General features: G+C 39.4%; 1 protein-coding gene across 1 annotated transcript in view; it reads right to left on the bottom strand.

Moving 5' to 3' along the window:
- Window positions 1–1,761: 1,761 nt before the first annotated feature.
- Window positions 1,762–15,673, bottom strand: part of babam2 (BRISC and BRCA1 A complex member 2) — a 56,876-nt gene continuing 42,964 nt past the window's right edge. The window contains exons 8-12 of the mRNA XM_029140186.3: window positions 8,943–9,042; window positions 4,246–4,316; window positions 4,013–4,095; window positions 3,767–3,920; window positions 1,762–2,737 (exon numbers count right to left, since the gene is read on the bottom strand). Of these exons, the coding sequence (XP_028996019.1) occupies window positions 2,674–2,737; window positions 3,767–3,920; window positions 4,013–4,095; window positions 4,246–4,316; window positions 8,943–9,042 (472 nt within the window). The 3' untranslated portion in view covers window positions 1,762–2,673. The remainder of the gene's footprint in view (window positions 2,738–3,766; window positions 3,921–4,012; window positions 4,096–4,245; window positions 4,317–8,942; window positions 9,043–15,673) is intronic.

Raw genomic sequence — 15,673 nt, 5'->3', positions numbered from 1 at the left:
GTTCTATACATTTAGGTTAGAGACAAATTCCTTCTCACCTTATGCTGTTCAATGGCGTATAATAATTCAAGGACCTAAAACATCAGTGAATGGATCATTGATCCTCTCAGAGAAAAACTGACCATTTTCAGCAGTGCCTCATAACCAGTCCAGCAGAATGTGAAGTCAGCCAGACTATACAAAAAGGAACACTCTCATCAATTTAATCATCCCCCGACCACAGATTTCAAGCTAATTATTCCAGCGTTTAATTATTCCATCCAACTGCTGTTGAGATCTCTTAAAGACGGCTGGATTAGTGGATTTGGAGTATTAGCTAGGAGGGTTGGCAGACCTCTGCACCGTGATTCAGGGGGCTGAGAAATGCATCTTCAAAAGGTACCTTGAGCAGCACCTTCACAGGATCATTACACTGGATAAATCCAGCGTAAGTTGCTTAAAAGCGTGTAAAGGTGAGCCATGTTTAGGTGGAGACGTTAGAGGGAGGAGACTAACTGGATGTGACTTAAGCTCTGCAACAGTGACACAGTTCAAATCACAATTGTTTACAAGTTATTTAAAGGGCTTATGTCATCATGGCTCAACATCAGGGGACAAGAAAAACTTCAGTTGTGGATACGTACGTTCCCACACAGTGCACTTGAGACACTGTAATGGCACAGTCTGCACACAGTGGGTAAATGTAAGGCAGTGAATTAATTACTCTTTTGTGTTTTGCCTATTGTAAATTCATCAGTTCATTTTAAGGCTAAAGCCACACACTGAAAAGCTGTTGCCACTTTGAGCATAGATCCATGATGCCGAAGTTGACTGTCAAGTTAAACTCGTTGCTCATGCTCGTTAAAGAGTCTTTCTCAAACAAACCCCCACCCACAGCCAACAGCTCTGCAAACTGAAAGCTTGTCCCGCGGCTGACAGAGACGTTTTGAAAGCAGGTCGGGAAAGGTTAGACTGAGACACAAGGAGCAGGGCAACGAAAAAGACAAAAAGAATCTTGCTTTTTAATTATTTTATTAAGAGGCTTGATGCTATTAAATGGCCCAGATACATTCACCCTATAGTTCTCGAATGGACTTGACAGTTGCTGCATTACCAACAATAAATATAGTAAAGGGCTGTGCCCCAGGCCATGGAGAACCCCTAACTATGACCCTCATATTTAATGATGACAACAAGCACACACGCTCCCTGGCTGAAGCACATCGCATGTGCACATGCACACACATCCACACACACCCACACACACATCCACACACACCCACACACACACACACACACACACACACACACACACACACACACACACACACACACACACACACACACACACACACACACACAGTCATCCTCTCTGTGCTGTCTCCATGTTACACAAGCACTGAGAGGCCTTATAAAAAAAGGAAACACTCCTAAGAAAAATGCACTCATCTTTGGTTTATAAATGAGGTATTAGCGTTACTACACACAACTGGAGGGCAGCGCGAGAGCAAAACAGTGCAAAATAATGATGGACAACTGTGATTCCAAAGATGCTTTGACTCCACTAGGTTCTTCCTAAAAAGTCAAAGCCTCTTTTTAGCAGTAGCAGACTAACTTACAGGTGTGTTGGCTGCTTTGTGCACTACTTACTAAGGACATTTTTTGTTTGCAGACTCATGTCCAGATATTGTACAGACTTGCTTTCACCCCAGGAGGCGGAATGTTCCACACTGCTGATTGAGACAAGGGCTGGTACCTGAGTAGAACACACTAGACAAGAAGGAAAGTGACTTGTTTTTAATTTAAGACAGTTTTTAAGCAATAAGGTGGGGCAAATACACGTTCAACATATCTGCTCACTCACTGTGAGATCTCTGAAGGTTAATCAGACCATTACACACACTTCAGCTTAGTAAGATGGAATTTGTTTCACTGGATGTGAACAGATTTTTCAGTTCATATTTGTGAGCTGTTGTGCTGATCTAAGGGTGGTGAACAAGCGACAGTATTTGCAGTGAGCTTGTTTCACAACTGCAAATCAATGCGTTTTTAAACCACTTGCATGTTCCCAGCATTATCTTTCGAAAAACAAGTGGACAACAATGAACACATGAACACAAACAAAACCACTGTCAGAAGACATCTACTTTTTTTACTGGAAGGAAGTCTTGGCAAAACATGTGGTTACAGTACTGTCAACATGTCAGTAAATGACTTCAAAGTCAAAGAAAACTGAATTTTAGCATTTAAAGGCAAGTTGGAGCTTCTTCAAACATTGACAGTGTAGCTAATCTTTCAGAACAATCGAGGAAGTGAGTGAGGCGAACAAACACTAAACAAAGGTATTTCGCATCGTCTCTACAGCTCTTTGTAATTTGCATCTAGTAAGTTAGTTTACATATCAACAAATATCTTTTAACAGCACGGCAGGGCTTTACCTCTATAACACATTGTACAATGTAGGTTGGTCAAGTTCAAGCTCCCTTCTCCTGTGATGATCAATCATCCCTACATTGATGGTACTGATTTACTGACTAAGAGGCAAGCATACAAGGTGTGTTCACAGAGTCATTCTTGCTGTACAACATGAAATCTGTGCATACTTGTATATTTAGCTAACAATATAAAACACTAACACCCGAACATAGACACTTCTGCAGCATTCCTCCTGGCCTGTCATCAGACTGGAGGGTACTAGAGTTTTCCGTTGGCGAAGGCTCCCTCTTGGAACTGAGGGATGAAGGTCTTGAAGTATGCCCTGGGTGGATGGGGGAGACATAAAGTGAGTGAGAGATGATTAAAATGTGATAATAACTGTATTTTAACAGTTTCAAAGCATCAGAAAATTCTCTGGGTCGATACAACAGAAGACTAAAATAAAACTATCTATATCAGGGGTGTCCAATCATGTTCCTTGAGGGCCGTTGTTCTGATGATTTTCCACTTCTCCCCTGCTACATTGATCAGGTGTGTCAGTTAGCTGCTGATTGACTGAACACACCTGGTCAAGGTGATCTGAATGGAAAACCAGCTGGACAGTGGCCCTCGTGGACCAAGATTGGACACCAATGATATAAATATTTTATAGCTCTATATTTAAATGAGAACTGTTACAACCACTACTGTCTACAGATCCAATACTGATCTAAATCATTATTAGTATGTGTTATAATAACCATATGGATATAACATTATGTTAATATTACAAGACTTATTATGTGGATATGGCCAAAAATAAACAGTTTTTTAGTTTTCATTTCTTATTTTCTATAACAAAATTTTTAAGTTAACAAATCATACTTCACAGACTGTAATGTGAGAATGGGAGAACCCGAATAAACACACGTGTCAGTGGATAAAGTAAATGCACACACATGAGTGAGCCAGATTATGTCCTTGTCAAATTACTCACATAATTCAAATATTTACAGCTGTTATTAACCTTTGCCACGCTGGGACACAAGCACTGTTCCAAAAACCTATAGATGCAGTGTGGTGGGGCTTCTTTGTTAAGGGTGGAGGAAAACCAGTGAACATCTGCAAATGCTTTATCATATGTCGCACAATGAGGTCCTATTGTATCACACAGTGACTTGTGCACATCAAATATTATATTTAATCTGATCTGATCTTAGTTTAGCCCTATCACAAAATGAAAAATCATCTCAAGACAAGCAAACCATTCTGTTAAATGTAATTGTGAGGTAAAATAATTTTGAGGTACTTTCCAGTGGATGTTTTTAATACCTTTTATGTTAAACAACTGATTACATCAGGTTCTACCTACTTTGCCCTCTTAGCCATCTCGTTGCCGTCCCAGCGCGGGCTGTAGGGATAGGACTTCTGCACCTGAGAATAGAGCTGACCGCTGTTGGTGAAGTGGTACACAGACTGGAAAGTGAGGGTGGGCTGGTCTCTGGGAAAGTACAGGGGGAGATCCACTAAAGAGAGAAGACAGAAAGAAATGAGAGTTATAAGGTAAGAGCATAAGCAGATCAGAACCATACCACTGTATGTTTGTTTTGTGACTTACCGTGCACTAGGAAGCAGAAATCTTTCCACATGATCATAAGGGTTAGTTTTGTGAATCCCTCAGCATCGTACTCCACCACCCCCCTGTAATACAAACACATTCATTCGATTTAAGGAGGTGACTACATCTTCTTTTGCCTCATCCCCACACACAGGACAGCAGCTACCTTAATCCTAATCATGAACAGGTGGATTGCGTGCTGTGATCGAATGCAATCCTGATTGTCCACTTACATTCCAAAGTGACTGAGGAAAGCAGCGATGTACTCTCTTCTCTTGTGGTACCCTTGGATTACATACTGCACCTAGAGAGAGAAAAGCTGTGGGAGTTAGTAAACAGGACAAGCAAATACAATACCTGTGCAACTGTAGAGTTCAGCATTAGTTCTGCATGAGAGAAATCTTTGGAATCTAGCAGAAACTGTCCTTCAGTGTTTCTGGGATTAGACATTACTAAACAAATATGAATATTTATGTGAGAAAAATGAGGGAGCACTTGGCAGCACTGGCCAGTTTAAATTAAACGTACTTAGTACCAACTAGACTTACTGCAAATATCCTACTACTGCTGCTACTTCTGCTTATACTATTATTGCCACTACAACAGCAACTACTACAGGTATTAATATAATTACTAGACTTGTTGGTGAAATTAGAACAAATAAATCTTTCAATAGTAGCTTTTACTTTAAAATCGTATAGTAAAAGTATAGAAGTAGAGTTACATAGAGTTACATAGATTTAGCCTACTGTAACACCAGATGTTAAATGCTTTACCATAGGAACTGTCAAAACCATCAAACCATTTATATTTTGTAAAGATTTTTCCATTTATCTCTTAACTAACAAGATCTGATGGAAACAAACATACTAAACTAAATCCAGTGATCGAAAGTGGTGAATTAATTTATATCTTCTGATCGAAAGAGGTGGCATAAGGTTAAAAGTAATTCACTAGACCACTGTTACATTTTATCAACCTGTAGAGGTTTGAGGTTCAGCAACAATGATCAACACTAATTAGAAAAAAAACATCATTTCAACAGCAATACATTTCAATATTGCTGTAATAATTAGTCAAAGAAGTAGTAGGCTCAAACTCTATAAAAAGTAAAAACCTTGATACTGCTCTCAGGGCTGATAATGAATGTAAATGTCATTAGCGTGTTTATAATGTATAACACGAGGCCGCTATTGATTACGCGTCAGAGCTTCTAAAACTCGATCTTTGCGGTTCATTTGGGGAAAGGGCATGTGAATAAAGCTGTTGTCTTATCTATTGGAACTGCATAGCGATTACTCATCAAGCGTGTATGAATGACAGCATTCTGTGTATGTGTGAGAGGTCTCGATCTTTAACACAGACACACTGTGACTCACCCTCCTGTTCAATTATGTTTACGTGGGACAGTGGAGGTGGTGATTTAGCTTTTGTCTACAGCTGTGAGGCTAGACACTCAACACAAGATATTCATTTGGTAAAACTGCCTCTGAGTCTGTGGATCATTGAACTTTCACACCCATGCTGAGAAAGGACCCCACCACTTCAACCTGCAGCCGTGTCTTTCTATTGGCTGCCTGGAGCCTCAGATGATGCAATGCACATGATGTTACACTGCAGGTATTTAAACCTGTCCGCACCCATGACTCCCTCGCCTGCAGATTCATTCATTTTGTTTGTTCATGTACTGCATCAGCGAGGACTGTGATGCAATAGTGCCGGAAGTGCTTCCTGCTGTGTTATTAAGAAATCTCTTATCTCTCTGCAGCACACGCATCCACACCAAACCCCACTTTCAAATTATTAAACAGTGACTTTTCTGATATATGATTACAAATTCTTTACAAAATAAGTATTAATCTTTAAGAGCGACAAAGCACATCAAACTTTAAATCGGTGCTTTAACCCAGACCTCAGATCTGACTCGTTGACATTTAGTTATGCTTGCGCAATCTAATTGACCTCGGTCACAGAGGAAATGCAATTTGTGCTACATCCTTATATTTGCGTAAAAGTAATGCTCACAGGTACGAAATATTATGAATCATTCTTTGACTCATATTGTTAGTTTGCTGTCTACTCAGCTTCTGGGAAACCCACACGACATACGTACTGTACACTCATTGCAATTTCCTCTTATAAAATCAGGGAAAACTATATGAATGAATGTGAGTGACGACTCTGGGTGGCTGCATTTCTATAGACAGTGGAAGCTATAAAAAGACATGTTTGCCTAAATAACAACCAGACATTATTAATTATAATAAATGTTTAAATATTATAGATAGGTCATAAAGTCTTTAGAGAACAGCAGCAAACAAAAGGACAAGGAACTATAATAGGAAAAGCATCAAGTACAAACCAAGCTGTGGACGCACAAAACATCAATCGATAAGGCAGTAATAGTTGATTCTGTGGACAGTGTATCCAGCTTCACACAAGCTATAAATACCAAGCACTATCCCACTGATCATTACCTCTATAACATATCTGGATAAACAGCAGCAGCCACTTAACACACGCACAAAACAGAAAAAACAGTCAAAGGCCGCTGTTGTTCACTGTTTTTTCAAAGAGCGTATCACCCACCACAATCTAAGATATATGGCAGAAAGGTTGTGTCTATCTAGTCATAGCATTTGAAATAAGTGGTAAATAAGTAAAAAAAAATATGTATGTTGTATTACTAAGCTGTTGTGTTAGTCAGCTGATGAATCAAATTAAAACATCTGATTCAAATAATCCAAATCCATCTGTGTCTTTTGTTTGCTCTATTCTTATTTTTCAGCTACAACAATGGCTCAGTGCAATTTCCACTATGCAAATGAGCCACGTGTTTCTTATTAAACAATTCCAAATGACACTGCTAATTACTACGTCATGTTCATTTATGCTTGACGATCAAACGGCGAGTAACTGATAGCAAGTTACTTTTTTTGCATCCGAGAAAAAGAGAAAATAATAGATAAAATCATGTGAATCAATTTAAAGGCAGCAGACAAAAATCCACAGTGCTTAAATACTTGTTGTGATCATTCCTTTATAACCAGCTCCTCACTTTCTTACAGACACAGGTTTTTCACTTTTTCCTAGGCACGGAATGATATTTTAAATCATCAATAAAACGTGACAGCTACTGCTAGAAATCAACACACTGCTGCTGCTGCTTGACTTTCAGGGGATTTTTTCAGCGGCAGTAGAACCAATTCATAAAAGCAGAATAATCTCTGCAGCCAAATGTTTTCATTTATTTTACAATTTAAAACACCAGAACAGCATGCAACGCTTAGCGTGGTTTACACTTAGTGTGCTGAAAGGAGCCAGTAGCCCTGCTTGAAATCAGTGTGGGAGTGAGGGGTGATGTGGCATAGCAGCACTACATGTCTTAAATTGTACACTTGTGTTTGCTCTCTGAAATGACGGCGGTGACATTATGAGCAGGACTTCTCCTTTCTGTGTCTTTATCTGCTATTACAGTACCTTTGCTTCTTAACATGCTTTCACAAGCACAGCAGACGGTGTCCACAACTCTATGAGGGAGGTAGGACAGCCATTCTGACAGTTGGGGGCTTCAAACAACTGCATAGCTACATTCAAATGAATTTATCTCTGCAACCACAAGGTCTATATGACTGCAAGTAGTGTCATAACGTAGGGGACACTTGATATGAGGTGTAAAATTAGTGTTGCTGTTACTGATGTGATGTTTATGAATATTAGAAAAGTAAAATGTTTCAGTTATATCACTGTAACTGAAATGCAATTTTAGGATGAATATCTCAGTAAAGCAGAAGCGATTTTACCGTCAAATAGCTTAGTTGTTTAGTGTGAATGTTTTTCCACCACTATCCACCTAAAACAACAATAAAAGTGATCAATATAGCCAAATACCACTTACCTGTACCAATCTAAACAAATGTGAAGGTGTTCATTCGTGTTCAAATCTGTCGCTGTACAGGCCACTAGGGGGGGCAGGTGTCTGTCCAGCCATATCTCCGCCTAGCAACAACTGACTATGGCCTGTGAAGTGTCTTTTTACTTGTTATAAGATATTGAGTTGGCCTAAAAACACCAACACAAGATTGACAGGACTGGTAGCCAGTAAGAATGGCTGATTACATTTTATGGTGCAATAAAAAATGTCACCAAACGGCCCCCCTATAAATCACTTCAGACAAGCTCTGTGGGATAGCTAGAGAGTAACAGAGTGAGTGAGTGAGTAACCTCCCAGAAGGTAGAAATAACAAGAGAATAGGATCTGTTTGCCAGTAATATTGACTTTGTGTGATGATATTTGAATATTTACATTGTTAAACCCTGTACCATTGTAGCTAGCGATTAGCTTAGCATTTTTTATTCTTTGGCTCATAACTCACCACATGGGATAGTACAGGAATGACACTTATAAAGTGTTGTAGCACTGACTCTGTTGCACCAAATTTGGTGACCCTGGGTGGCCCCCCCGCCAGACCCTTATTAGTATCTGTGGGGAGAGCAATGGTCAGACTCCAGGTAAACAGGGTAAGATGAAAAGGAATCTGTAGGCACTGTGTGATGTGTATGCATGTGTGTGGGGGTTGGGCTGGATGGGCATTCCCCTTGAGGGAAATGGCGTTACATCGTGTCTACACTGTATATCCACCTGTCAACCTGGGTAGGGAAGGGAGCACTCAGACGACCAATGGATGTTGGCCAGTCCACCCACGCCTGTCACACGTGCATGAACTCACATACATGCACTAGCACACAGTTGACCAAAATACATCACAGCAGAGGCATGCTGTTTTGCAGTAAGTATTACTAAAGTACAATATGTTATTCATCACTTGCATGAAGAGGAAAGAAACGATAAAATGCTTTAGCTTTACATGCATACACACATATATGTACAAAGCATCAATAACCACTGTGTGTTACAGATCACTTTTACCTTGTTGGTGAGTAACTGGCACACCTGAGGAACATAGTCAATCAGGCATCCTCCACTGGGGAATGCTGGGATATGAAGAGCAGAGGAGCCTCCCAGAGCACTAAATGGATACAAAAAGAGACAACAGTTATCTCAAAGTGCTTACCTAAATTTAATTATTAACTTGGATTTGTCCCTTGATCTAAACAAGGGACAAATCAAAAGCCTCACTAATAGAAATTGTAGAACATATTATTTTATATTTTAAGTAGTAAAGGATGGATAAATTGTAAAAAAATAGTTACAAAATGCTTTACTCTTTATTGAAGCATTTAGTTTTTCATCCTGATTCAGTCGTGTGGCACAGATCCATTAAAGATTGGCAGATAGAATTTTCATCAGAATTGTTGCTGCTGCAGCTCAGCAGTGTCCAATGGCCTAAAGTAGTCACCCTCTATTTCTCATTTTTTACTCAAGGTCAAATATTAACATTAGAATGGATGATTCCTTTTCACTAGCTTCATCATGTTATTGTTGCAAGCTGATAAACAGCAGCAGCTCTAAACTTTCACAATGTTGAAAATCCCAAAGAAAAGTTGTGGGAGTATTGAAGGAAGAGGTGGAGCAGCTCATGATGCACTCCACCTTACTGTCATGAGCAAAACCACAACTGCTTATGGGAAAAATAATGTCCTCATAGGGGTCAAGAAAAGGCTGACGGTGACTGGATGCAGATTCTAGACTGTACACACAAAGCACTGTAGTTCACTGTAGTGAAGGTTGTTCTGGGCAGGAACAGATGTTTTTTTATTAGCTTTGTCACATTAGTATTAACTGGAGATTACAGTAAAAGTAGCAGAAGATAAGAATTGCACAAAGATTCAAATGTGCTCGCTGTGCATGGGTCCAAATTTTGCCTTTTTATCCAATTTTTTTAACTGAATATTAATAAGGTTGCATTCACAGAGAAGCCATACAAACTGTCATGACGCCTTTTTCATTGTCAAAATCCTTTTCTCAAAAACGCAAAGCCACCATTTACTGTACAGTAAGCTTTGTGCACATAATTAGCATTAGTCTGTGCATTTTGCCATGCAACAACAAATGGTCGATTGAAAGTGGCTTACAGAAACTAGGAGAGAAGCCTTTGAAAATGAAAAATCTAAATGATGCCCATCTATCCTCCCACAGATCTAAGAATAGCCTTGGATCATTCAGATGGAAATGCAGACAGAGGCACAAAATAGATGCTGGTTGGTTTGTCATTGGTTATGATCACAAGCATGTGAACAAATGGGATGTGTTTTGTATTCCAGTGGTTCTGTTGCCTCTTGAACACACATTTAAAGGAAGATGGCTGGACACCAGTCTTGTTTTCTCGCATTAAACAACACAAGTTTTAGAATAATGGCAAATAATTGGTCCTACCAATTTATACAAACCAAAATAACATTCAACATAATGTATTGTAGCATTGGATTGGAGTGCAGGAGATTCTGCTTTGGCAATATATTGGCAAGATATTGTTGATTTTATATGATTAAATAAAATTACTGTACTAGATAAACTAAAAAAATAAAAGATCCAAGCCACCAATACAAATACAACTGCAGGAATGCAGAGGAACTCTGAATCCTGCTTTCACTTACAATGTGTTTCTACATCCAGAGACACTGTATGTGCTCTCACTGTACAGTATAGTGCAAAGTCAGTTCAGTGCAAAAATGGCTTTGGATGTTGTTGTTCTTGACTGAATCATCCAAGCAGGGGGTATAATGTGTTAAAGACGAGAGCTAAATATTTGAGGTTAATTTTAAGGTCAGGGTGAGGAGGGTGGGAGTTGATAACTACAGACCATGACAATCTGATTTTAAACTATTAACAAAAGGTACCATACAATTTTAACAACAAACAAAATAATGGGAAAAATATCAGGGAAAAGGTGTGTAAAATTAGTATGGTGCAGAGTTTAAACTCAGGGTTTAAAGCAGCTCCTCTTGAGCCACTGGAGACATTATAAGTATTTCCACAGTCAGAGTGTTACTCCCCATGACAGTGACCTTTATGTATAAGCTCTGTGGAATTCCCCTAAAACAGACTCTGAGAAAGTATCAGCCAAAACTGTACGTTGCGGATGTCCATCAACAAATAAAGGCCATAAAAATCTTTTGGATTGTGTTAGAAAAATGAAAATAATAGAATAACCTCTAATTTAAATAAACATCTATAGTGTGTCAGACTGTTATACCTCAATCTGTTGTTAAACAGTGTGCCTTTTTATGAGTCTTCCAGCAAAAGCTTTGGTTTACTTTAAATTGAGCTTCCTGTTGGTGGGCTCAGAATCCAGACATAATGGCGTGTTACTCTTCAAGTGGCACCCTGAAGAGTCTCCGCTTCTGTCTCCACTGGTGACATCGCTCTCAACACTACCCACACATACTGCAGTCATCATGCAGACATGCTGCCTAACATAGACCCTCTGAGCAATGCAGCCCACTGTATGACATATTTACAGTAGACAGTGTACATGCACACATAAAAACAAACACACACTCATGCTGTAAAGTGACAGGGCTGCTTGAGAGTTCATCAACCAGAGAGATTATCCTGCGTGACTCAGGTGGATGGTGACGAAGCTCAGTTTGTTTGTTTATGTGTGGTTTTGTAGATGTTTGTGTGTGTGTGTGTGTGTGTGTGTGTGTGTGTGTGTGTGTGTGTGTGTGTGTGTGTACACAGTATATGACAGTGGACTGACAGCGTTAGAGCAGATAAAGGCTAAACTGGAAAGAGGGCAGATATGATTCATTACAAAAGTGAAAGATATGGCCAAGAAAAACTCTTGAGATTTTAATGTAGTTTCAAAGCAGCAGCATTTTCAATTTGACTTCAATTTGACCCAGGGGGTCCTACGAGGCCCACATACAGTATGACTCTGTTTGTTGACCGTTGAGACTAAACAACCCTCTATTCTTCCTTTGTGACTAGGCACAGCGCCCTTGGCCTATGGCAATAGGAGTCAGTGACCTTCCTATTATGAGTGACCCTGATGACATCGCAGAGCGGAGCTTTAGTTTAATTCTCTAGTCATTACAGTGTTTTGATGAAACCCGACTATACTGTTAGACTTTGCTGTATTGTCCACCATCACACATTCAACTGGCTCTACTTAATGTAACTGCTAGTAAGCAGGGGGGTTGTAGTCACATGAAGTCCACACAACCAACCACAGGACGCACTACACATCACTGGTTTACTAAATCGTATGTGGTGAAAAGCAAAACACCGCTCTCTGTGACTAGGCACAGCGCCCTTGCCCATATTGAGTGAGGTCGTCAATGTGTGACATAGAAATTGGACTTTCAGTCGTTGAAGCACTTGCATTGGAACTCATGGTCATACTACACAGAAATGACATTAAAAGGCTGCAAAAAATATACAACATGCAAGGCTGCAAAGCTGAAAGAACTTTGTAACCCAAAATGTTATAATGAATTGTTCTTTCTAAAATGTTAATACTAAACCTGCTTCTAGTAAGGAAAGCATTGTATAGTTATGTTCAGTTAAAATTACCAGAACTGGTTGCCTTTTACTAATCTTGATCTGAATGTAGCAACAACATTTCTGGATAAACTGATGTAGAAGCTACTGTAATGAGCAATCTACAGTAATGTCCTTGTCTTACATCCACAGCGTCTGCGTTCAGGGTCAGGACTGAATGTAAGCTGGAGCAAGGTGATGTGGTACAAAATGTCAATTCATATCAATGTGGACATACATTCATAAAATAGAGTAAAGTATTTCTTTCACAGTTTCAGCTGATGTTTTATAACACCTACAGTACTGCTACATGTTATGTCCTCCTGCTGATATTACTGACACAACCTCAGTCATGGCTGAATATGCTGTAATCCATAAACTCTGTCCAATGCTTCCAATGCTGTAATATTCACCCACACAAAGCTCAAGACTCACGGTGCAGTAAATGATGTCCACTACAAACATAAACATATAATATATGCAAACAATATTACTGCACTTAATACAGTCGCTGTACTTTACCCCAGCAATGTTACTAATTTCAGTGCAATATTTTATCTTTTTTTCTGAAATGCAACCAGGAGGTTTTCACTTCAGTTGGCTGTTAGTAAAGATAATTTCTAGCATTTACTGGTGCTGCTGTTCACATTCAAAGACTTCTACATTTTAGATCAGCAAGTGACTCTTATAGTACGGCTGCCATGATAATGACACGCACCTAATGTGTGCTGGGAAATTGTGTGTGTGTGTGTGTGTGTGTGTGTGTGTGTCCTTGCGGTTACATCGGAGTGGGGCCCAAAATCTTTTTTTTTCTACCAAAGTGAGGCCCTATGGTCACTTGTTTAAAATAGTATATAAAATAATAATATATAAAATATATAAACTTTCTTGCATGAACCTTTATTTTTCTCTCATATGTATATTGAATATAAAAAATATAAAATAAAATATAATAAAATATATCCTTTATATTAACTCCCATGAAATAGCTAAATTATTTAAATAGAAAACCTTCTAACTAATCTGCTTTTACATTTAGGTCTTTTTACCATGGCCTTTACAAAAATAAATGCCCTGATCATTTTTAACAATGTAAATAAAATATTCTATGCAAAAAACAATCTTGAGAACAATTTTGAGAGTGCGTGGCTGGATTGACCAGACCAGTGTTCAGTGGGGTTACCAGGTTTGTGGTGAATTTATTTTATCACACTGACAATTTCTGACTTTGACAAGATGTTCTGAAAACCTTAAAAAATATCTGATCGAAATGCAAAGATTTTCAAAGGCTGTAAAACACCTCTATAGACCCTGAAGAAGGGACACACACAAACTGTACACCCACACAGGCACATAGTCACACACACACACAGACACACACACTGAAAAAGCAAGAATGCACACACAACCACACATACGCACACACACCTAAAGGCAAATGTAGATACACAAACATTAGTGCACTGCAGCCTAAAACTGTCTCTGTGTGTTGATTTTTCTGGGCTCCTAAATCTGGTTTGGGGGCAGAGACGGTGCCCACTCGATTCTTTTATGCAGTGCAGCAGGTTTTCTGGGGGAAGGAGAGATGTATCCAACTCATCTCATGTGCACAGTACAATCAGGTAAACGAGGAGTGAAAGTGAAAATGAAAAGAGCAATGAGTCTGGTTATAAAATGGTTGGAGAGGCAGACAGAAAAGCAACTTAAGGCTGGTCCACATAAAACAGAAATACACCCCTAATGACCTGCAAGGACACAACTTATGTCTTCAAAGACACGCTAATGAGCCTTTTACAGCAGTGACACCTTCCAACACAACTCTGTTAAAGATTAATGTACAAAAATTTAGAAAAATATTACTCTTCTGAAACTCAGTGCTTGCCAGCTTTACAGAAACAGTCCGACGACTAATGTGAGATTGGTGCATAAAAAAAAGTTTCACTTGATCTTCAGCTTCCGAAAACCTCTCATAGTGGTTGACATCTTTAGTTTGTCTGTGCTGTATATAAATCAAATATAAGCCAACATGCTCCCAACAGGTCACTTGATTCCATTGACCCTACTAACGCCCTTTTTTATAACTCCTCTGTTTTTATAGAACGGTGAAACTGCTAGTAAGCAGTTCTTCCTTAGTTCTTCTCACATCGCAGCCTGGATAACTTGGGTTTTACGAGCTATTCTGCATAACACCATGCCTTTCACAATAGATTCTCTTCTAGGTGGCCTGTAAAGCATTATATAACAAATGAACACTGTATCGTAAGCAGGTAAACCTCTAAGCCCACGTAATAGCTGTGATTGGACTTCTCATAATCAATATTTTGACAGAAAAAGAAGAAAATACAGTGGAGCAGGCACATCAAAAAGCTAAAGCAACAGTTGACATGCACTGTAAATTGTATTGGTAAAACTGTGGGTGTCTGTTGGGTTATTTTAATATGCCCCCCCACCATTCAATAAGGCAGAAAACATTAGAGTGATGGTCTGTTTAAAGACATAGAAAGAAAAAGTAACAGAGAAAGCAAGAAAGGGAGAGGAAGAGGGAATAGAAACAGAGGTATATCACTGTAGCTCAGGGGGCTTACAAGTTTGTGTTCAGAGCTCTTAGATCCGAGCGTCTGCTGAAGGAGAGTAAAAGTGAGATATCAAACAACTCAGGAGTGATGGGAGAGAGGAGTAGAAAGGTTCAGGGAAGAGGAAAGGAGAGAGAGGGAACGCTATCCTCTCCCTTGTGCTGCATGTTGAGTTCTTATTTATTTATTTTCCTAGCTACATTTCAGTTGAGCAAGGGACGACCTTGCTGGGTAGAGCACAGCGCTTCTCTCTCTTTTAAGTCCCACTCACTCTCTCCGCTCCCTTTGAGGATCAGCCAGAGGGATCAGCAGAGGAAAGAGAGCGATAGAAAACGGAGAAAGACAGAGAGAAAAAGAGACAGGCGGCAGACGTGAAAAACAGGAGAGAAGGGGAGGAGGGGGCTGGAGATGTACCAGTGAGTAAATAGCAGTTACAAACTAAGAAAGTGAATTAAAAACGTACAATAATACGATACAAGAGCAGTGAAGGATGGAAGGAGGAAAGAGAAGAGAGCAATAGAAAAAAAACCAAAAAACACAAAGATGGCAACTGCATGTTGACACCAAGCCATAGTCAATCAGTGCATTTAAATCCTTGACTGCTGACTAGCTGCAGGCTGCACTCAACTCCAGCCTTGCCTC

The sequence above is a fragment of the Betta splendens genome, chromosome 22 (genome assembly GCF_900634795.4).
Source record: "Betta splendens chromosome 22, fBetSpl5.4, whole genome shotgun sequence".
In the NCBI taxonomy this organism is placed as follows: domain Eukaryota; kingdom Metazoa; phylum Chordata; class Actinopteri; order Anabantiformes; family Osphronemidae; genus Betta; species Betta splendens.
The sequence above is the reverse complement of the archived record's forward strand: the minus strand, read 5'-3'. Positions and strand labels throughout refer to the sequence as shown.